The 23,128-nt window shown below is 45.5% G+C and overlaps 4 protein-coding genes across 7 annotated transcripts; 3 read left to right on the forward strand and 1 right to left on the reverse strand.

Moving 5' to 3' along the window:
- Window positions 1–409: 409 nt before the first annotated feature.
- LOC6546470 (YTH domain-containing protein 1) lies at window positions 410–3,323 on the reverse strand. 4 transcript variants are annotated; one of them, XM_026977054.1, is made up of 3 exons: window positions 3,259–3,323; window positions 2,098–3,000; window positions 410–1,990 (listed from the first exon to the last, which is right to left on the reverse strand). In XM_026977054.1, the coding sequence occupies exons 2-3, from the start codon at window positions 2,978–2,980 to the stop codon at window positions 735–737; spliced, it is 2,139 nt and encodes a 712-aa protein (XP_026832855.1). In that variant the 5' UTR covers window positions 2,981–3,000; window positions 3,259–3,323; the 3' UTR covers window positions 410–734. The 4 variants fall into 4 exon arrangements, with proteins under 4 accessions (XP_026832855.1, XP_001971751.1, XP_026832853.1 ...); XM_001971715.3 differs by having other exon boundaries at window positions 2,098–2,997; window positions 3,145–3,323; XM_026977052.1 differs by having other exon boundaries at window positions 3,145–3,323.
- Window positions 3,324–3,407: 84 nt separating this feature from the next.
- On the forward strand, window positions 3,408–5,737 carry LOC6546471 (spermatogenesis-associated protein 5-like protein 1). Its single transcript, XM_001971716.3, has 3 exons — window positions 3,408–4,301; window positions 4,363–5,163; window positions 5,220–5,737. Exons 1-3 carry the CDS (start codon window positions 3,449–3,451, stop codon window positions 5,735–5,737), a joined length of 2,172 nt encoding a protein of 723 aa, XP_001971752.1. The 5' UTR covers window positions 3,408–3,448.
- A 385-nt stretch (window positions 5,738–6,122) lies between these two features.
- LOC6546472 (brain protein I3) lies at window positions 6,123–6,978 on the forward strand. Its single transcript, XM_001971717.3, has 2 exons — window positions 6,123–6,365; window positions 6,417–6,978. The coding sequence occupies exons 1-2, from the start codon at window positions 6,299–6,301 to the stop codon at window positions 6,716–6,718; spliced, it is 369 nt and encodes a 122-aa protein (XP_001971753.1). The 5' UTR covers window positions 6,123–6,298; the 3' UTR covers window positions 6,719–6,978.
- Window positions 6,979–7,597: 619 nt separating this feature from the next.
- LOC6546473 (iduronate 2-sulfatase) lies at window positions 7,598–9,423 on the forward strand. Its single transcript, XM_001971718.3, has 4 exons — window positions 7,598–7,829; window positions 7,887–8,907; window positions 8,956–9,129; window positions 9,194–9,423. The coding sequence occupies exons 1-4, from the start codon at window positions 7,626–7,628 to the stop codon at window positions 9,331–9,333; spliced, it is 1,539 nt and encodes a 512-aa protein (XP_001971754.1). The 5' UTR covers window positions 7,598–7,625; the 3' UTR covers window positions 9,334–9,423.
- Window positions 9,424–23,128: the final 13,705 nt, after the last annotated feature.

Raw genomic sequence — 23,128 nt, forward strand, 5'->3', positions numbered from 1 at the left:
CGTATAAGGAAGCTTTGATCGGATCGAAGCGACTGGACCGACCCTCGTCCTTGAAATTAGGTAGCAGTGATTATAACTTATAGCCCCCATTTTGGAGCTAGGCTCCGCTCAGGTCTTTGAAAGTCTTGGGGGGCACAGTGCCCCTTTGATTTTCGGTTTGCTTTTGCTTTGTCCAACTCTCGTTTTTTGGAACTTTTGGGGTGGAACTTTTGGAGAAGGGAGCTTTGTGGGGTTTGGCACACACGATACACACATCACTGATTGATCACTGCTCTCATGTTAACTTAAGTTCGTTCATGGTGTTGTTGTTGGTTGTGGTTGTTGTTGTTGTTGGGCGTCTCTTTAAAGTCTCTTTCTCTCGCTTTCTCTCGCTACTTTTTGTTTTGGGGTAAATAAAGTTCACATTTTCTCTCTTTCATTTTGTATTTTTTTTGTGGTTTAAAATATTTAATTAGCATTAAGATCTCTGCTGTATTGAAATTTGCTTATGTTGTAAGTTTGTTTTTTAATCTTAGTGTGGGTGGTGGGGGTGTTTGGTGAGCGGGACAGAGAGAAAGGGGAAAGAGAGTTGTATCGACTTCAGACGATAGCCGGTTTTATCATATTAACTTTTCGCTTATACCGTAACGCATTCAATATTTCTCTTTAAATTTTCACACGCGAGAGGATTAGGATTACACTTTCCGATTCTAGCGAGGCCAGGAGCACGATCTCGTTTTAAACCTCGATGCGGCCTAGCGCCTGTTGTCCCGATAGCTTCGCTGGCCGCCGCCGCCGCCACGCTCGCGAAACGGTCGCGAATCCCGCGAAGATCCGCCGCCACCGCTGCGATTTCCGTACTCCCGTCGACGACCGCCCGCGGAGCCGTTGTTGCCGTCCCGATTCCGATAGCCGCCGGGTCCACCCATACCGCCACCGGATCCTCCACCTCCACCAGCTCCCATGCCGCCGCCCGCAGCCGCTGCCTGTGCAGCAGCTACGCCGCCAGCTCCATTGCTACCGCCATTGGCTGCGCCGCCGTAGACAGGGAAACCAGGTGGTGGCACTGTGGGCAGGCCAGCGTTCTTCCAGGCAGCAAACTCCTCGTAGCTCGGCGCCTTGTCGAAGCCCGGTGGTGGTGGTCGCTGAGGAGGCGGATAATCCGGCAGAGGCGGTGCACCCGGTCCATCGTAGTACCGCACCGGTGGCGGCAGTTGCTCGTACATGGCAGCCGTTGCTCCCGGTGGAAGGGCTCCAGCTGCTCCCGCTCCAGCTCCTGGCATCGGCAGCTGGGCGAACGGAGGAACGAAGGGTAACGGCGGAAGTTGGCCGTGCATGTTGCGCATGTAGTCCGCCACATACGCTTCAGCAGCTGCAGCTGAGGACATGTAGCGTTCCCATGACGGTATGGCCATGTCGCCCGGTCCGCCGGGTGGTGCTCCTGATGCACCTCCCATCTGGCGGTAGGGAGAACCGCTTCTCTTAAAGCCACCGCCCGGCGGAAGGCCCATGCCATGATGGTGACGGTACGGGCGATGGTGTGGTGGTCCGTGGTAGCTCCTCTTGTGCCGCATCGGGCCCAAGTGGTCGTGGTTCGCTCCTCTGCCTCCGCCACGACCTCCTCCTCCATGGCCTCGCGAGGATAGACTCCTGGGCGGCTTATAAATCACGTGGATGCCTTTTTCTCGCATAACTCGAGCTGTCTCCTTGGATTTCTTGAGTATGGGGGTGAGTTCGATTTGCTCATCTTCCGGGAAGAGACGACACAGCTCGCCGCCGATCTTGGGTTCAATCTCTTGGCCGTCGCGGCCGATCTTCACCGGCTTCCCCTCGTTCCAGGTGTTATGCAGGTGGAGGGTGGCGTTGAAAGACAATTCCTTTCGGCAGATCCAGTCAAGCTCGATGACGCCGCCTAGTGCCTTGGGCGAAATACTAGGCGGCAATACCCAGGCCACTTGAGGAATATCCCGCCGTGAGGGGGCCGCCATCCGGGCAAAGCCTGCAAATTTACCTGCAAGCAGATTCGGATTACAACAAAGGTTTTGTTGCCATTGAGGCATTCTAATGAAAGGAAGTAAGTTTAAGAAAGGAGATACATTGTTTACTCCTTTAACATACCACTCTCGTTCACCGAGAAGATGAGCAGGACGTTTCTGGCTTCCTTGAATGCCTGGTTAAGATTGGCGTCGTTCTGCGGGAGCGTGGCCCACACACTCTTGTTCTTAGACAGCTGGACGTTGTCGCTATTGTTGGACTTGATGAGGAAGAACCGTGTGTCTCGGAACAGGTAGTTCAGCTTCGTCATGTAGTCGTAGCCCTTTTGTGAATGTGAATGCGTACCGCCGCCGACAGAATCCTTTTCCGGTGTAGAGCTTTTGGAACTTAGTTTTCCCCGGCCGTTGCCGCCTCCATTTCCTCCGTTTCTCTTGTGCTGAGTGCCTGAATCCGAGTCAGAAGACTCGCTGTCGGACTCCAAAGTTGGAAGACTTGGTTTCTCGTCCTCAGCCTCGCTGAGATCACTTTTGTGGCCACCAGAATCGTTGGCGTTGGAGGGTTTCTTGGTGCGTGATTTCTTGACGGGCGGCTGCCGATCCTCGGTATCCGGGGATTTGGCCTTGACCTTATCAGAAGGCTCAGATGAGCTTGTTTTCTTGGTCTCGGTGCCCGTGCGTTTCTTTTTCTTGCCACCATTTAGCTCTTCGGGAGTGGGTTCCCGTTTGGCTTTGTTCTTGGCGGAAGACTTTGAGGATTTTGTCTCGGCAGCGGGTTTAGGGCTTTCCTTGGTCGGCTTCTTGGTCTTCCGCTTACCACTGCCCACCAGGGAGGATGTGGCAGTGCTCACCGAGCTGATACTGGGCTCCGAGTCGGAGGAGTCCCCGCCATTCGATTCGGAAGCCTCACTCCTTGTATTGAACTCAAAATCTTGCAGCTCCTCTGCAATGTCCGCCTCGTTCTCGTCCAGGCCCAGGTGCACAGCATCCAAGTCCGCCATCTCGCGCATCGGCAGCGTTTGTTTACCTGCTTCGAAATCGGAAATCGGAGAACCAGATGAATGGAGCACCCACGCACACGCACACACGCAAACCAAGAAAAATATAGAGAAAAAAGCCGATCGATTGGCAAGGTAAGAAATGGTCAGTAAAATACGGGTATTTCAACACTCACTGGCTGCTCTTGGCATTAATTGTGTGGACACCGGTTTAGCGCCACTTTTTGTCCACTTTTACCGCAACAATACCCTTTTATATTGCAAAATTACACCAATTTTACGAGGCTTACACACAAATTCTGCGTCACAGCAGCGGCGACGAATTGGCGATGGCGTCAGAAGAGTGCGGCTATATGTCTGCAGGCCGCGACTATCGGACAAGTATCGATAAGCTGTGCAGCTAAAGAAAGTAGCTGGAAATAGCTAGAAATTCACTGCAATCGGTTGTGTTATCGTTGTAGTCGAAGCGAGGTAAACAAAATGCACCACGAGTTGGATTTACCGGCTTTTCCGCTTTCCCTGCTGGACGACAGTGATCTAGAGCCGCAAAGATGTTATATTCCGCTGGGGAAGGATCCTACTGGAACAGGATGGTGTCGATGCCACCTTTGCGATGGCAGCTACGCAGTTTGTTGGGTAACTCCGCGTGCCGGCAGTGAAACTTGTTGCTTCCTGGATGGAATTGTAACCTCCTTGACGCGGTTCTGTCCCACCAATAAGCGAGTGGTCCTTGTGGAGCCACTTAAATTAGCTCCCAGCCTGCAGCGGATTTCATGCGTGATCACAGTCACCCAGGAGCTACTCCAGCGACCTCTGGTTGCCCTAGAGGATCTGGAGGACGATGTTCGAGTGTTTCTGCGTCACCTGAAGCTTACCAAAGGATGCTCCGTGCAGCACAGACACCTTGTGCAGTTGGGCATTGCCAGTGTGGAGATTTTCGATGCTCCAGGAGTTGCTGATGACGAATGCTTTGAAATAGCACCAGATGTTAAACTACTCCTGGTGGATATACGACTGAGAATGCCCTTTTCTGTGGATATCACCTCAAAGTATCTGCCGCACAGCTTTGAGCAGCCCATGGAGCATTTGGAGCAACTCCTGGAAAGCTCTAATAGCAGATTTTCACATAGTTTCCCTACTACAGCATTAGTTGTGGGTCCGGTGGGCTGTGGAAAAAGTCGTCTCCTCAATGAGTTCCTGAGTCGTAATACCTGCAACTGCTTCTGCATCACAGCTAGTCAGGTGCTGCGCTCATATCCCGGCGAAACCGAAGAGGAACTGAGAAGGATCTTTCAGGCTGCTGAAAATTTCAAAGAGCAACTGCGTCCATTATGTAACTTTGGCTGCGTTGTTTAAGCTTCACGAAAATATTAATACTTTTATATTCTTTTCAGTGCCAATTGTGATACTTATTGAGGATCTGGAGCTGCTCTGCCCCCTAACGGGTGTCGCAGATACAAAAAACTCAAGCAATTCTCTACGAATTTCAGCTCAGCTATACAAACTGATAGACGCACTTCCTCGAGGCATTATATGTGTGGCAACTTCTGGATTTCCGGACTCTTTGCATGAACACGCGCGCAGGCGGTTTGTGCGAGAGGTGTCCATCGAGATGCCCAGCGAAGAGCAGCGCAGACAACTTGTAGAGCAGCTGTGCCATGTCCACGAGCTGAAAACCTCACAGACTTCACTCGATCACATAGCGAGAAACACTCAGGGATATGTGATAGCAGATCTAACACTTCTTTTGCGCCGGGCTCAACAGCAACTACTAACAAAAGATGACCTCAGTTTAGAGGAAATATTCCACCAGTCGCTGCTACACACTCAACCCAGTGCCTCTCGATCGACAGATGTGCGGGTCTCGAAAATGACGGCTGGTTTTGAGGTCATCGGAGGAATGGAAGCGCTGAAACGCACTTTACAAGTCTCGGTTCTATCGGGTCTAAGACAAAGTGCCGCTTTTGCCCGGTTTGGACTAAGTTTGCCAAAAGGGGTGCTGCTCTATGGACCTCCAGGATGCGCCAAGACCACCGTAGCCAAGTGCCTGGCCAAGGAAGCTGACATGACCTTCATTGCAACGTCGGCGGCGGAGGTGTACTCTCCCTACGTCGGTTGTGCGGAAAGATTTATATCGAGAATCTTTGACACAGCACGAAAGAATGCACCCTGTCTAATATTTTTGGATGAGATAGGTAGGTCTCAGAAGGTTTATGTGCAATACAAATAATTAATCCACTACATTTTATAGATTCCCTTGTTGGCAGAAGGATGGTCTCAAGTGGCGTAGGTGGAGGACAAGTTCAGCTGAGGATTCTTTCCACGCTCTTGACGGAAATGGATGGTATTGTGGGCGCTGGTAGTCAGCAACACATACTTGTGGTTGCAGCCACCAACCGTCCGGATATGATCGATGATGCCCTGCTGCGACCAGGACGCTTTGATAAGCTCATCCATGTACCAGCCCCAGATAAGGATTCCCGCCTTGCACTGCTGAAACTTCACCTCCAACGCATGCCCTTCCATAAAAATGTGGTTCTCGAGGAGATCGCTACGCGTACCGACCGGTATTCCGGAGCGGATATGTGTAATCTCTGCAATGAGGCGGCTATCGAGGCTTTTCAGCGTGATTTTGAGGCCACAGAAATTGATCTACAAGATTTTGAAAAAGTTTTGGCCAAGCAGAAATCCTCACTCACTCAAAGCCAAATAGATGGCTACTATAAGTTTAAGGGATGTCGTGATATTAAAAAAATATCGTATCGATGAACCAATTTTTAAAATCTGTCTGGTCAAGCCAGAAAGACCTCACTATTTCACTCACTATTTTTGTATTACAAAGTGCTACTAAATTAATCTCGAGCTGTAAGTAATTAAATAATTATCTATTATTTTGTCATAATTATATTAGTGAGTGAAATAGTGAGGTCTTTAAAGTGAGTAGTAAACATTGTCTTAAATAAAGCCTGAAGAATGTTTAACTCTGAATGCACTGAGCTACCCGGTGTGATAAAAAAAATAGGGTTATATAGGTTATTGGCTTATAGGTTTTTATAGGAAAATATGAATGTGCACTTGCACCTCCTTTTTGCATTGATAAATATATTTTAAGCAGTTAAAACGTAGAATTCCTGACTCAAATTCAAATTACCGATTTACGATAACTAATCGATAGGAATAGTCGCACTCAGCTGTTGCAACGATAACTAACTGCGGCAAAACAAAGAAAACACGGAGAAAAAGTTAACGCAATTAAGCGTAGTAAAAAATTCCTAAATTATTCCCAGAAGAAGAAGGCAGTGAGTCACGGAAAAAAGCTTTCCGGCCATAATGGCAGATACCCGCAAAGACGCCGCGCCCCCAAGCTACGAAGAAGTGATGAACAGTCCCTCGCAGGGTAAGTAATAAGTCCACTAAAGGCCTCAAATTAAATCCAGATCTATTTCAGATTCCCGGTTGATAGTGGGCGTGCACCAGGGAGCACCCAGTGTCCCGCCACCAAACATGCACATGCCCACCTACGGAGCTTTCGAGACGACGCCGGTTAGCGTGGTGATTCAGCCTGCTCCGGTCGCTATGCCCACGGAGATCATAGTGATTGGCGGATGCCCTGCTTGTAGAATTGGATATCTGGAGGACACCTTTTCCGCCTGCGGCCTATGCTGCGCCATCTTCTTCTTCCCGCTGGGAATCCTCTGTTGCTTGGCCATGCGTGAGAAGCGCTGTTCCAACTGCGGAACTGTTTTCTAGGGCGGATTACTCGGCAATAATCCATATAAAAACCCCAAATGTTGATCCCTATTTAGGCTTTCGCTGTGTGCACCCAGTGACTATATCACAAAGCTCCAATTCTTTGGTTATTGTTAATCCCTAGCTTATAAATCATTATATATTATGTGTAAATATAATCATGGCAGACTACGGAAAGCCCCCGATTCCATTCCAGGCGCCCCTTTCCGGAGAATGGTCATGTACAGTAAAATATGCCTAACTCGAATTGTTAAAAATGATTTTCAGTGGAAAAGTGTTTTGTCTTTTTAAAAGGTTTTTATGTAACATAAGTTTTAAACTCCAAACAAAATATAAAAATATATATGTATTTAAATAAATGCTTTGCAAAATTTTCATTACATTTTTTTTTATATGAACTCGTATAAAACTAGCTTGATTCTTAATTTTTTAATATTTGGAGCCGCTGATGCATTTTTTGTTTAGAGAACTTTTACTGTATTTTTAAAAAGTGCACTGTAAGCGTCGACGAGGCGCTTCCGTCAAATTCAATTGAAATATAATGGATGGTGGTTTTGAATTGCGCCGCCCGTCCGATTTCGGTTCTCTATGCTCTTTGGACTTTTCCCCTAAAAAAAAAAAGAGTAAACAAGTGAAGTGTTTTAAGTGAAGATGGCAAATGGCAGAAATATAAAAAAAAGTTAAAAAAAAATTGTTCATACCTAAAATATGCTTTAGATATTTAAAATTATGTTATATCTTTTGCAGAATTTGATGTTCAGTAATTTGGCAAACAAAATGTATACGTCGCTGATATACCCCCTTAACGAATTTCATGGGCACGGGGTAGCACAACAAACTCGCCGGCATCCACATCCGCCGCGCGGCATCTTCGAGTAAACAGTTGTGAGCTTCCTTTGCCGTTGACATGATCACTGCTCGTCTCCTGTTCCCGCTGATGATGGCAGTGCTGCTGGACGCAGCTGCTCCGCCACGACGACCGAATGTGGTGATGGTGATCTTCGATGATCTGCGTCCAGTAATTGGCGCTTATGGCGATCCGCTGGCCAGCACTCCGTATCTGGATAACTTTGCCAGGGGAAGTCACATCTTTACAAGAGTGTACAGTCAGGTGGGCATCCTGTGGGCATTCTTATATAAATGTATAAAATACATAATCAATCTGTAGCAATCGCTGTGCGCACCCAGCCGGAACTCGCTGCTCACAGGTCGACGGCCGGATACTCTGCATCTGTACGATTTCTACAGTTACTGGCGCACTTTCACCGGAAATTTCACCACTTTGCCGCAGTACTTCAAGGAGCACGGATATTACACCTATAGCTGTGGAAAGGTCTTCCATCCTGGTCTTTCCTCCAACAACACGGATGACTATCCACTAAGTTGGTCGGCTCCCGCATTTCGTCCCCGTACCGAGCAGTTTATGAACTCGCCCGTATGTCCCGACAAGGAGGGCATTCTTCGCAAGAATCTCATCTGTCCAGTGGAGCTGCAAACTCAGCCGTACAAAACGCTGCCGGACATCGAGTCCGTGGCGGAGGCACTGCGCTTCGTGGAGTCACGGAGCACGCACAACCAGGAACCATTTTTTCTGGCCATGGGTTTCCACAAGCCACACATTAATTTCCGATTCCCACGGCAATTTCTATCAAGATTCCACCTTTCCGACTTTTACAACTACACGGAGGACAGCCTGAAGCCGCCGGATATGCCGGCAGTAGCCTGGAATCCGTACACGGATGTGCGGGCCAGGGATGACTTCAAGCACTCCAATATATCGTTTCCCTACGGACCGGTATCCCCACTTCAGGCTGCTCAGATACGACAGAGCTACTACGCCTCGGTGTCCTACGTGGATGATCTGTTTGGCAAGCTGATTAAAGGATTGGATCTGGATGAGACGGTGGTGGTGGTGCTGGGGGATCATGGCTGGTCCCTGGGCGAGCACGCCGAGTGGGCCAAGTACAGCAACTTTGAGGTGGCGCTCAGGGTTCCGCTGATCATAAGAACTCCGCAGTTCCCTCTGGCCCAAACCAGATACTATCACGGGATCACAGAACTTCTGGATGTTTTTCCCACTTTGGTGGACCTGGCGGGATTACCCAAGTTGCCCAACTGCCAGAGCTCCCAGGAGTTGACCTGTGGCGAGGGAAAGAGTCTTTACTATCAACTAATGGGACTAGGAAGGGGTAAGTTGTTTATATTATCGATTACGTATTTATTTTATGCTCTCCTAGCGGATGAGCATGTGGCCCTCAGCCAGTACCCAAGACCCGGAATGCTGCCCACAAAGCATCCAAACAGCGACAAGCCCAAGCTCAGGAATATCAAAATCATGGGCTACAGTCTCAGAACGGATATATATAGGTACACCTTGTGGGTGAGGTTCCACGCGCAAAACTTTAGCAGAGGTAAGCGGATATCGTTAAATAATTAATTATATAAAAACATATGTTTTAAATATTACACTTTCAGACTGGCACGATGTGTATGGCGAGGAGTTGTACGACCATCGGCTGGACTCTGGCGAGGAATTGAACCTGGTGCCCCTGCCGCAGTTCGACGATGTGCGTCAGCGACTCCGCCAGCGGTTGATGGAGGTGGTGGGCAGCTAGTGGAGATCGATGATCCTGAGTGCCTTCCCCGTGGAATCCCTCTTACATTTGAATAAATTCATAAGCAATAAAGGCAGCGCGACAAACGATCTCGAGACGGGCAAAATATCTTGTCGCCATAATTGGAATTTAATACTTCCGGTTGGGCAACAACGTTTGCGAGACGCCCAGACATGCTGCATATTTTTCGCTGTAATTTCTGCGATGCCCCCGCCTTGGAGACCGCCTTCCGCCTCCCCATCCCCGTTCCCCCATCCAAGCTATATATACATATGCACAATGTACAATCCGATCCACTGCGAGCCGCGCATGCGTGACTGGTGTCCATTGCCTTTTTGGCTTCGTTTTTGTGGATTTTTGTGAATGAAATGAATGAAATTTCATTCAACGTTGGCGGCGCGCGTCTTGCTGCGTTGGCGTCGGCAGCGCCGTCGCCGCCCAAATCGGGAGAGGATGGAGAGAGGAGCGTGGGGCTACGGGGGGCTACGTTGGCGACTCTTGCTCGAGCTTTCATTTTCGCTGCGGCTGTTGCCATGCCAGTGAAAAGAAAGCACATAAAGAAATTTTGTTGCAAACTATTACAACATTCTACAGCACTTATAGATACAGACATCTATGGATGCAAATAGAGATACAGATGCTGGATGGAAATAGGCTGGCCAGATACTTCTTGTAATATGCTATTTTTAAAAAGCGCCTAGAAGCAGGCAGCAGAATAAAAGCCAAGTAATTTTATTGTTAATTCATGTCCGCTTTAGAAAGACAGAAACTTTGGTTTTACCCACTCCAAGTTCCACCCAGCAGATAGTAGCCACACATTTTTCGCTGTGCATTTCCCAGTCTGGTAATTAAATCTGCAGCCCGCTGCTGGATCGATGGGGATCCCCCGCCCCTGGGGACCGCCGCCCCAGCTCCGCCTTTAACCCACTCTTTCTCTACGTGCTCTCTAATGTGCATATTTGGTGTGGGCTGCGTTTTGGGTTTGCCATGTGGGCCGTCTGCTCCGGAGGTGATTAAACTGCATTTTGGCAGCACTTTCAGCCGCACACCACACACATTTCGAAAAATATGTGCCCACCAAGAAGGCGTGGCCACTTCAACTTTATGATTTTTGTCATATTTCTCGAGACTTTGTGGCATTTACAATTCCATTCACTAATTTCCGTTGATAGTCGTGCATTTTTTGCGAGCAAAGCATAGTTTATTGGCTTTAAATTTGTTGTCAACAGACTTTCGATTAATTCAACTAACTATAAACGATTATGGCCAATGAAATGGTTAATAATATGGCAATTCCTTCAGCTCATTCGATTTAAATAGGTTAGAGTGTGGTTCGTTTAAGGAGATGTGGATACATAGACTGTATTGCATGCGGTTGAATGAGTGCAAAGTTGGTAATAGAACTATTTAAGGTGTGTTTACCCCCCCAACGGCCTGTCCCCCTCCATGCCCACTGCTAAAATTATTTACCACATCCACCAAGCATAACTTATTTTTACATTGCCATTTCCGTTGTGGGCTTTCCTCTCATTCATTTTCTTTACCGTTGCTTTGTTGACAGCCTTTTTCTTTAATTCGCGCTAGTGCTCCTCCTACCAATGGGTGGGTCCAGCCCCCTTTCCCTTTGCTTTTCCCCAATTTGGCCATGCATAATGCAGGCGAGGGGGTAAGGGCATGCCAGTTGCATAGAGCCATATAGCTCGTGTGGGGCCTTTGGCTCGGAGTGTCTGTTTCGGCTTTGAGTTTGCGGCTAACCGCAGCACAGTCGCAAAGCGCGTGTGTTATAATAATCTATGGCACTTTAGAGGTTTAACCGATGGTCGGATACAGATACAGCAGAGATATATCTGTAGATACAGATGGAGATACAGATGGAGCGGGAAGCAGAGCTACAGTTCCAGATAGCCAGGCTTAGATGGATAGCGTGGCCAGATACCCAGATACTCGGATACTTCGATGCCGGCTGGGAGCTGTGGCAAATGTGGCAGACACTCGGGCGGGCTGGCTCTAAACTGTATTATATATCTGTGGCCATAAAGCCCACGAGAGCTGATTTCGACTGGCCTGTGCACAAGGAAAAAGAAACTTAAGGTAACTAGACAGTGAAAGATCACCCAAGCTATAGATCCCTATAGGTTTGTTTCTAGTTTCAGAGGTTTCTTTTGGGATTTGTTTTCAAATCTTAATTATGTTAGCACCTAACCCTAAGGAGGTCACATTATTTTTTTCCGTGCAGTGACAAAATATAGCGAATAATGCGAATACAACTTTAATTTGAATTTGTAGGCTGCTTTGCCGTTTATTTCTAAGCAAACCCAAATGCGTGGGCGGCTCAAACGAAATTGCAAAAGATGCGTAGGCAGTGGCAGAGACGCCAGCAGCGCCGTCGACAGCGACATCATCAACAACAACAACAATAAAATGTGTATAAAGTGGATATAGTTCATCAAGCGGACCGAAGTCGGCCTTTTACCTACGCATCGGACGAAGCTCGAGCAGTTCAGAGCGCACAGTGTTCAGATCCATGTGTAAATCGGGTTCTCCAGACCCCCTGCATATGTCTCGTACACTGAGCAAAAGTTCTTCCATCGGAGACTTAAAAAATGTAGCTTTATCTACCTAAAATACAGGAGTTACTCTGCAGGTTTCCCCAAAAATACTGGCCAAAACTATCCCTTCATTATATTTACTATACTTCTCTATATATGGGGTCCTTATATTTCGCTCATAATAATGTCAAATTACTTCTTAGTGGTACACCACTTCTCCAAGTGTAGCTGTACTCGTAGACATAGTTGTGGCTGCCGGCCTCCCGCTGTAAAAATGCTAATTTTCGTTGACATGCCATAGTTTGGCTAATGACGAAGGTTGTTTGTTAGCTTTGTCAGTTGACTTGACGCCGTTGCCAAAAAGCACGAGAAAAATAAAATACAAATGAAATAGGCAAAATAGAAGAAGAAACTTAAAACTGGTTACCATGTGTGCGAGAGAGTAATGTGGATAGCCATGGAGGACTGAATGGAGGGGGCTAAAATTTCTTCTGACGGAATTTCCATGAATTAATGCCGCTGCCGGATTATGCCGCTCCTCAGGTGTCCGGCACTTGTGTGCCTTATATATGGTCATATGCCGATATAAAGTCGGAGGCCTAAGCAGATCTCAAGCTGTGGCAATCAGGAATTCTATGAAATACTGCGCTGTTCGTGGGATCTCTTATCGCTAAGTGATCTTTAGCTGATTGAGGATCATCAGCGGTATGAAATCCAATTCAGTAGCTTTGGCTGATCAGTCGATCACCACGGCCAGATCCATTCATTAGCCCTTTATAATTTGATTATTCCGTTTTGTAATTATTCATGAAGCCAACAAGCCTATGATAAATGTATAAAATATATAACTTAAGAGCTCAAAATTAGGTAGATAGCTACTGCCAGAGTTTAGATAGTGATCATTCAGTATTGCGAGTAGAAACACACCTACTATAGGAAAGCCATACTTTGCACAGGAAATTAATATATACGATAATCAATAAATAATATCTGTTATATGAAGAAGGTGGGCTTACCCATATGCTGAACAAATCCAGTCTTCTCAGGCACACTTCCTCTAACAAATCTCAATTTGGTAATCCCCGTTTCACCCATTTCCTAAATACCTCCTCATGCTCGAAACTTGACAAGTCAAAATGTGTTTCCTACGCCCACAGCAACATGGTGCTCTTGGCATTTGATCAATGTCAAGGCCTGATCACTTGATCGGACCATAACTACGATGGATCTTGGATCTCGAGCCTCGAATTTTGGTATGTACATACAAACATGTGTACCTTTGTAACCCCTCTGCCATCTCCGCCATCAATCTCCAACAGCCTTGGCCAAAAAGTGATCAATAAAAAGTTAAATAAATAAAAATGAGTCGAAGACGACAAAGCCAAAAAGAAATTGCCAAACAGAAAATTTTTGTTGAATGAAATTCACGCAAGATCGGACTTTTGACCATTCAGAAGGGAACGACGCACAATGAAGTGGAAAAAGAGGGTCTTCTGCTGGCTGTCTTGTAGCAACGAAATAATTTATTGAAATTCAAATTTATTATCTCCTTCTCCGCCCGCCTCCTCCACATTGAACCACCACATTGAACCGTCCAAAATCGGGCTTGTCCAGGTCGAAAGAGATTTTTCGGTCCCGGGCAAAACCAATTCAGCTGGAATGCAGGCCCAAAGACAACACATTTGGCCCAGAGCGTAAAACGAAACGAAACAATCAAGAATGAGTGTAGAAATTCCACAATGAGCCCACGCAGGGACGCCTTTCGGGGCACCAAGATGGCATGGCGGGAATGGGGATTGGGGATTGGGACTGGGATTCCGGATCGGAGTAATCAACGTTTAGCCAAACGGATTAAGCCGAGAGGCCTCTGTGCTGCTATAAGCAAATATATGTAAAACCGTATGCCCAAAAACCCCTGCACTACACTACTCTATATGGGAGCCAAGTGGGCGGGGTTGGTCTCTTGGGGGCCTATTGGGGGTACGGAGCTGGTTACAGGGGTACGAGTGGGTTTCTGAAGAGTGACCGACCGCAAACAGTTTGAAAGCCCCCGCTCTGAAAAACAGGCAGCCGCTGTAACGCGTGCTAAACAAGTTTCTCGATCGGTTCCAAGAGCGCGTCTTTGTCTTTTGTCTTGCCAAATACCCTGTAGATGCATCTCAGAAAAGGTATGCCCGTACTTAGGTGACCAAACTTCTAATAGTTAGCTACTCATTACAATAATGAGCTAGAAATCGTGGCATACTTTTGGGACCATCTATAATTCTGTATTTAATTGTTATTTTATTACTTCTTACCAACGGCTGTGTTTGTTTCAGACAGTAAATAATCCATGTTTCTTCTGTTTTTACCAAAATTAAATTCATGTTCATAAAGCATAGGTATCGTTAAAAGTATCTGTATTTTTCTTATAAATTGCATTTTATGAAATATTTCGAGTTTAAGATACAAGGTAAGCTTGAGTCTTGGCCAAATCTCAGTTCCTGGCAAGCTGATCTTTCTTTATTTTGGTTGTGGCACAAAAGGTTGAGAACCGGCAATGGAAACTGAGACTGAAACACAGCTCTCTGGACTGGCTGCGATATAAAAGACATTGAGAAATCGTTTTCCTTTTCAGTGATGCTGCTGATGCTGCTGCCGTTGCTGGGATGTGGGATATGGGATCTGGGATCTGGGATGAGGGGCTGCTGCTTCTTATGATAATAAATATTTATGCTTTTTCTGGGCTCTGTCAGTTGGGGAGACCAATTCAAAGACGGACAGCGAAATAAAAATCCCATTTCCCGCTCCCATTGTGCTTTATTTACGGCCAAATAATTCAAATTAAGCCTGCGATCCGTGTGCTTGTATGGAGTGTATGGGGTATACATATATTCATATGGCTGATGTATCTGTATCCGCGAGTATCGGTATCTGCGGCTGGATATCTCAGCACCAGAACAATGCCACGGCAAGGGGCCGCGTGCCAAAAAAAATTTTGATGAACTACACACATTATAAATGAGAACGAGGGACCCCCTTTGGATCCCTCTTCATCGCCGGGTTTTCGGATTTTCCTGGAATCCCCAGTCGCCTCTTTTACTCATTCTCTCCTCAGCAATTTGTTGGCACTTTTGCTTACACTTCTGGACAACAGAAAGCACAGAAAACAAAACAAATTAAGACGGGGAGCGCGGAGCTAACAATGAAATGATTTAAACAATGTTTTGCCATTTTACGGTTTACACCTGTTTGAGTTCAAACTATAAATATCGAATGCCGTAAATATATCCTCATGGCCATGGCTTCCAATTCGAATTTATTTTCGCCCCACTCGCTATTTTCCCCCCAAATTTTCCGCACACCGCGCGAACGACAAAGATTGTTGTTTGAATTTTACCCCGAAAATTTTTACGCCACGATTTAATGAGCACTTTGGGTTAGTTGAAGGCAATTTGCAAAGGCGCCAGTTTTGCGCTAAATGTTATTTCAAATATTTTCCCAGCCACATTTGGAAAATTTCTAATTACATTCATATATCAAGAGGAGGCGAAAATGTGTTTAAGTTAATTCGAAGATCGAGAATATCATATAAAACTGAATAAATTTTTAATAAAACAAATGTAGTTTAAGTGCTCAATATAAAACAAGGGGTATAATACAAAAAAAATCAATTAAAACTATTTTCTAAATTTGAATGCAGATTTTTAGAGAATTTCGCCAGAAACATTTAGAGGTATGCCACTTCAAAATCCGATTAGGATAAGTTGAGTTATGGAGTTTAGAACTTCAGCCTTAGGACATTTCTTAATTTTGTTGTATTTCTACATCATCACATCAAAAAAATTACAAAAAAATTGAAAAAAAATAAATTTCTAAATTTGAATGCAGATTTGTAGAGAATTGCGCCAGAAACATTTAGAGGTATGCCACATCAAAATCCGATTAAGATAAGTTGAGTTATGGAGTTTACAACTTCAGCCTTAGGGCATTTTTAATTTTTTTTGAATTTGTACAATCATACATCAAAAAAATTACAAAAAAATTGAAAAAAAATAAATTTCTAAATTTGAATGCAGATTTGTAGAGAATTGCGTCAGAAACATTTAGAGGTATGCCACTTCAAAATCCGATGAAGATAAGTTGAGTTATGGAGCTCAGAACTTTTGCTTTGAGGAATTTTTTAATTTCTTTGAATTTCTACAACATCATCACATCAAAAAAATTACAAAAAAATTGAAAAAAAATAAATTTCTAAATTTGAATGCAGATTTGTAGAGAATTGCGCCAGAAACATTTAGAGGTATGCCACTTCAAAATCCGATTAGGATAAGTTGAGTTATGGAGTTTAGAACTTCAGCCTTAGGACATTTCTTAATTTTTTTGTATTTCTACATCATCACATCAAAAAAAATAACAAAAAAATTGAAAAAAAATAAATTTCTAAATTTGAATGCAGATTTGTAGAGAATTGCGCCAGAAACATTTAGAGGTATGCCACTTCAAAATCCGATGAAGATAAGTTGAGTTATGGAGTTCGGAACTTCAGCTTTGGGACATTTCTTAATTTTTTGAATTCCTACAACATAGCATCAGAAAAATTACAAAAATTAAAAAAAACAAAATAGAGGTCTATAGTATACCCTTCTACTCTTCGAGTAACGGGTATAAAAAGATGTACATATGAAGAACGCGTACAGGTGAAATAAAATCTGTTTAGCTTGTTTTTAGAAATGTATAATACTTTGATACCCATATTTATACGAGATTGTTTTCCGCATGGGATATATTATATGTACATGATTTTGGAAAAAAAGATCTAACCAGCTCCGGCGAAACATGAATATATTCATTTCGCATAAATCTTGTTTTATATCTGGATGTGCTTCAATAAAAATCACACACATGGCATTGCATTTCCAATGAGCGGACAACGAAACCGCCGGACAAGCGGACATACGGACAAGTGGTCAAGCGGACATATGGAGAGTCGAGCGGTTTGCTAGTCCAACAAACCTAAGCACATTGGATCTGATGGCTGTGGATTGGATGACTGTGGATGTGGTGGTGGAGGTGGATGTGGATGTGGATGTGGATATGGCGGTGGCCCCCAGTCAAGTTGCATATTCAAACAGCGGACACGGGCCAGGCCATACATTTGGTACTTAGTATTTAGCATACGACAGCAACATCAACAGCAACATGGGGCAGTGCGTTGTCGTCGCTTTGGTTTCCACTATACTCGTATCTTGGTGCGGGTGCCGCGATTGATGATGGTACAGCTAGCACATCAGGGAGGAAGTGCTCTTCCGGTCTTGTAAATGAAAATATGTATTTTTCAGCCGCCGCCGCCGTTGTTGCCGTTGCCGCCTCTGTCGCTGTTGTTTTTCCCTCATTTTTTTTTTGTTTTTTTTTATTTTATTTAATTTTATTTTATGAATAGATTGCGTTACGCATACAGAAATAGGCGAGCGACGCCGAGTGCCTGTGAATGAGCCCAGCAGCGGATGGGACGGAATGGTATGGTATGGTATGGCATGGTTTGGTATGGTTTGGTATGGTATGGTCTGAGATTGGATGGGATATGGCATGGATCGCTGGATCGCTGACTGACTAACTGGATGGATATGGATGTTGGCTTGTGTGTGGCCCTCGCATGGATCGCCCATGCTTAATGCTCTTTGGGGGTTTTATGTTTATCCAAATAGGCAGCGGCATTGTATAAAGTAATAGCCGGCGACTACAGCCCGATGTTGTGGGGTGCTAATAAAAAAATCGCATTTGATGTGCATGTGCTTATGCGATAACTACTGTGCAAGGCAACCACTCTGCGGTTTACACTCGACTTTAGCTGGTAGGTGTTGTTCGAGGAGCTCTATTCACATATCAAAAGCTTGACTGGAGCGCGCTAATGATTAATGATTAATGGTTATTTAAATTAATCCAAGCAGCTTCAGAAACACGGCACCTAATAATTTCAATTGAGCTTTTAACTTTGAGTGGTGCACAGAAAAATGAGTTCTGTATATGAATGACAATACCCATAAATCTATGACCCATAAACTGATAGTGCTATCCAAAACTACATGTTTGGTTAATTAGTTTGTTATACTTGCACCTAAAAACAATATAAAACCAGCTAGCTGAACATCTTTTTCCCTTTCAAGTGTTCAAGTGCATACTAGGGTGCACTCAAAGAGTTGCTCTTCACAAAACCCGAGCCCAGTAACTTGATATTCAGTGAGCAGCTGCGCCGCAACAACAACAGCAGCAGCAATAACAACAACAATGATAATAACAACAATTACAGCAACAACTCCTATTGTGAATGGGCTGCGTACAATTTTTATTCAACATTTACATTCCCATTTGCATTGATTGTGCATGACTCTATGTAATTTTAATCACAACACTCGTACTCGCACTGTAAGAGGGATTTCCTGTTATGAATATTCCATCAACATAATTATTACATGCGACTTGGAATTAACTTTGGGCATGGGCTTTCCGAGCCCTATACGCAATCATTTCCGCCCGTCCGCATTTTTTTTTTTTTGATTATTTATACGGCTTTACTGTTAACAGTTAATTAAGTTGATATTCGTGGAGGGGCATGAAAATGGATAAAAATTCGGAGAAGTGAGCGTACCCAAAGTTGACTTACAAATTGACCCCTTGACCATAAAATGTGTACGGAAAAAGTGGGCGGGGTGGTGTAATCTTCTTGTTGCCCCATTCAAAAGATCGTGAGTCAGTGAGATCAGTAAGGAATTTTAACTGTCGATTTGATTAATTAATTAAAGCGCAACCCTTTTCGAGTGTCGGCATTGGCACATTTCAAAAACGATGTCATCCGTTTTGTGTTTTTTTTTAACCAACTTCCGCGACCTTTGACGCCGAACTTGCGCGATGATTAAGCCAATCAGCTTGGCAAAAAATAAGGAAACGCGATTATGACTCAGTCCCAATGTCTAACAAGCCCAGCTCGTTTAATGACCTTAAAGGACGTATCGTATGTACAAGGAAAACTGCTGGCCAGATTTCTCTGGAAAACGCAAAGCAGACGCAGACCGCAAAAAAAACATAAAAACAAACGCCAGCGAAAAAACGCAAGAAACCCAAACATAAACAGAACCCAGTGCATAATAATAAGTGCAGCCACGCCCACTTCTGTGGGCTAGAAGGGGAGCAGGCCGTGTGCAGAGGATCAGAGCAACTATTAGCCATAATGTTTGGGGGCCGTGAAGGCCTCTCGCAGGAGGCTGCAATCGCTGACGAGCCGCAGACTCGGAGTCACAATCTGCAGCGGAGAATTGGAGACGGAGCCACAAAATGCACTTGGAAAAAAAGACCCCCGCTCGCAAAAATAGCACCGAGACAGATTCAAACAAGAGGGTTCTCTGCAAGGACTTAAATAGGTTTTTAAATAGAATTAGCTACATATTTTCGGCGGCTAGAACTGCTGGAGTTTTCTTTCAGTGCATGATCGTGCTGTGGATGCAGGCTGCGGCGGAGAACTTTGGCCAGCGTGCGGCTACTGTGCAGCACCACTCTGCTGGCTGGGATTGGGATCTGGGATTTGGTGGCACGTTGGAGGGCAAGTGGGGCGGCTGGGAGCGGGTGGAGACGGGGCGAGGCACAACCACTCGGCGGACCAGTTTGCAACGCTGCAGTTAAGCCGCACGCACTAAAACCGAGCCAAAGACCAAGACGACGGACTTCGAGGAGAAGGCCTTTGTATTTGGTTTATTTGTCTGGTTTTTTGTGTACAGGTTTTCTTTTATTCATTATTTTTTACCAGCGTCATCCACACACACACACACATAGACACACACAGACACACCCGAACCTGTAGCTCGGCTACCGTGCTACGCTTTATGCGGAATACACTGGGCGAAAATGCGCAGCGGTTTTCCTTGTGCGCTCGGCTGCTGCGCACGCGCTCTGAAAGACCAGGCAGCACCGAAATTCGTTTTGAATTATTTTCGAATCAAATCGCATAATAAAGAAATCCGGCGGCGTATCGGTGTGCGCGAAAATAAATAAATAAGAAAAGCTTTGAGTGCTTTGGGGCATTTATTATGGAGCTGTCCCAGTCGAAGCGCTGCCTCTGCCTCCGTCGATTTATTATTTTTGTTTTTCTTCTTTTTTTATCTCCGAAAATAAACAAAACTTCGGGGCACATTCAACGCCGGCTGTGTCGCACTTTTTGGCTGCTGCCGTTTCGAAAATACCCTAAGCGAGGGTATTGAAAATTCTGCTGCATTTTGGTCACTATTTCAGTTAGCTAGGATTTTTGTTGGCAGAGCATGCCTTTAGCCAGAAGAAGTTACTTGAATATTTTGAAAACCTGCAAGAGATTCTGGTGTTTATAGCATTTTTTCGTGGTTGCAGAAAGTGAGCTAACTGATTCGGTGCTAAACCTTTTCCGATTTTCGTTGGGTTATTTATTTTTATATGCTGCATTTTCAAACGCGCCTCGTTAGCGAGATCTCGCGCCGGCCACGGGCCAAAGTCTCAACTGGGTCTGGTCTCCGGTCTCCGGTCTTTGGAACTGGGATTGGGCTTGGGATTGGGTCTGGGTCTGGGCCTGGACTGGGGTTTTCTGCTGGGTGCGCGGCCACATGCATATTTGATATCTTATTAACACCCCACAGCTGAAAAAGGTGAAGCGCACCACTGCGAGCTGAACCCAAACTCAAAATAAAGAAAAACATTTGTTGTCATCCCGGGGTGTCATACTTGGAATAGTCGGAAGGTGATGGGTTTCGCGGGGTTTTCAAGTAGGCAAGAACTTTACCTGGACAGATATGGTTTCACCACATGTTTTGGCAACACCTAATAGTATTACTACAGTACTACATTAGAGGGCCATTTTATCACCAGATCTTCGAGCGATTCTTGGAACTTTGGCCTGCTGAAGTGGAGCACAATCCGCTTGGTCAACCACGATTACTTCAGCATTTCCTTCACTAAAACCCAGCATTAGGCACAATGTTTTTACATTTTTTTTCATTTGCTGGCCGTGGACGGTTTTCCTTAAATTTTTTGTACACAGCCGTGGGGCAGAGCGTACAAAAGCGAGCCAAACAACAAGAACAACCAAAACAAACCGTATCTCTGCGGCAGTCGCTAACAATTTGTGCAAACATCGGGGAACATTTCAGTGTTCAGTATTCAGTATTCAGTACTTCAGTGTTTCAGGGGCGGAGCAGGCGGCTTGTGGACTGATGACAACGGATCGCTGGCCAGGGGAAATGGAGATGGAAATGCCAACAGAAACCGCATACCGTCAACAATTATTTGTTCAGAGATTACTTTGCTTAAATACGATTTATACATGCATGCACCTATGTGTGTGTGTGCTCAATGCTCATATGCTGGGCCGTATCTGCGCTAGATGCTAAGTATCTCGTGGATGTGGAGACTGTTCCCCATCATGTTTGGCATGACCTTGTGAAGGATGTGACCAAGAATGCGAGCCACGACCAAAAACGAGCAGACTAACGCGAAGAAACCGGGCAGAAGAAACGTCAGCCAAATAAAGCAAACACAACTGGAGAGTCAGTCAAGAAAGTGGAGGATGGAGCATGGAGCTTGGAGTGGGTTTTCTAGAGGAGATCTTGCGGGGCGAAGGCGCAGAGAAGCTCTTAAGAATGGGCGAAACAGCATTAAAAAAGAAAGCCAGCGAAACGGCTTAAAAGCCAACTCAAGAGTCATTCGCAGCTCGAGAGCGCCGTTTCCGCTCAAAAAAAAGAGGAAAAAAATACGCCAAGTCTTGGTCTTCTACTTCGAGTTGGGGCTCATGATGATGATGATGATGATCGCGATCATGATCATGATCTGCTACACAAGACGGGCAGCCGCATAAACTGCCAACGCCATTTAAGTCATAATTTAAGCCACATTCCAGACGCGATCCTTCAGATATTGCATTGCGTGCCCGTTCTCGTGAAAGAAACCGAAAGATACATTCATAAATTCGCATCGAGGATCGTCTTTGGATCGTTGGCGTGATCACGGTGTATTTCTTATGGACGAGCTGCCTCCTTCGACTTTTCAATTTGCCCCTACACTAGGCAACAAATTAATGATTTTTGTTAATTGTTTTCGAGCTGTTTCCCTCGGCTGTCGCCGCATATTATTTGGCGCATTAGCAAGTCTCGAATTTCGCCTGGCGTTGAGTTATGAGCAACTGCCCTAGTCCGCTTCCCCCTGCACACTTCAGCCAACCCCTCCCCTCCGGCTTTTCCCTCCTCTTCCTCTGGCGGAGTTCTCCAGACATCTCGTCATTCCCACGCATCTGGGCACGTACGAGAATCTCAAGTGGAGTAGGAGTAGCCGGAGCTGGAGCTGGAGATGCAGCTGGAGGAGGAGGACGCGAACAGCAACTGGGCACTTAAAAAAAACTCCGACAAATTGTACAGAAGTGTGTGTTGGCCATAAGCACTAGCTTATTGTTAGAAGAGCCTTTTAACTTTCGAAACAAAAGTATAAGCCACATGCCAACTAATTTATTCCTTAAAAGATTTCATTTTAGTATCCTCTTTGAATGTCATTTTCATTTGGGCATTTAGTTCATATTGATGACATTTCTCTAATCCCAAACGAAGTACTAGTTTTGCAGAGTGTAGGAAACAAATGTCAGGCCAAAACTCAGGCCGAGATCGGGACTCATGCCCATGGGTTGTTGTGTTACAAGTGTCGGCCCACAACGAGGGATTTTTATAAACCGGAGGGTGGGAAGCCGAAACATCCGTTAAGCGTTCGCTAAGTGTGCGCATGCGTGGAGCTCTTTGTCGATTCCACCGAACCAGGGATCGGATGGGATCGGTCGGGATCGGCCAGATGGAGGGGAGTACTGCTCACTGCATATGCCGGGGCATATCCTGGAGGGCTTATGAGGCGGGCACTTGAGCCGAGCCGAGGAGAACAGGAAACATGCCTAGTTACCAGTGGGCGTCGAGTGGTGGAAGGGGCAGACAAGTGCCACCATCGCTCTTTCCCCGTAATTAATTAAAGAACCGTCATTCGATGTAGGCGTCGTTTTTGGCTACCTCCTCCTCCATCTACTCCGGCGAACTGCGCCCCCTCTCGATAGGCGTATAAAGCTTAATTAAAGCAAATTAAAGTGATTGCCATTTAGTTTGAGGTTAATTGCATTAAATGCGAAACGTAAAGTCGAGCACGCATCTCTCTGCGTTCGTTCTCTCGTTTCTCCATCTCCATCTCCATTCTCGATTCTCCTTGCGCTGCTTCAAGGGGAG

The sequence above is a fragment of the Drosophila erecta genome, unplaced genomic scaffold (assembly GCF_003286155.1).
Source record: "Drosophila erecta strain 14021-0224.00,06,07 unplaced genomic scaffold, DereRS2 tig00000021-arrow-pilon, whole genome shotgun sequence".
In the NCBI taxonomy this organism is placed as follows: Eukaryota; Metazoa; Arthropoda; class Insecta; order Diptera; family Drosophilidae; genus Drosophila; species Drosophila erecta.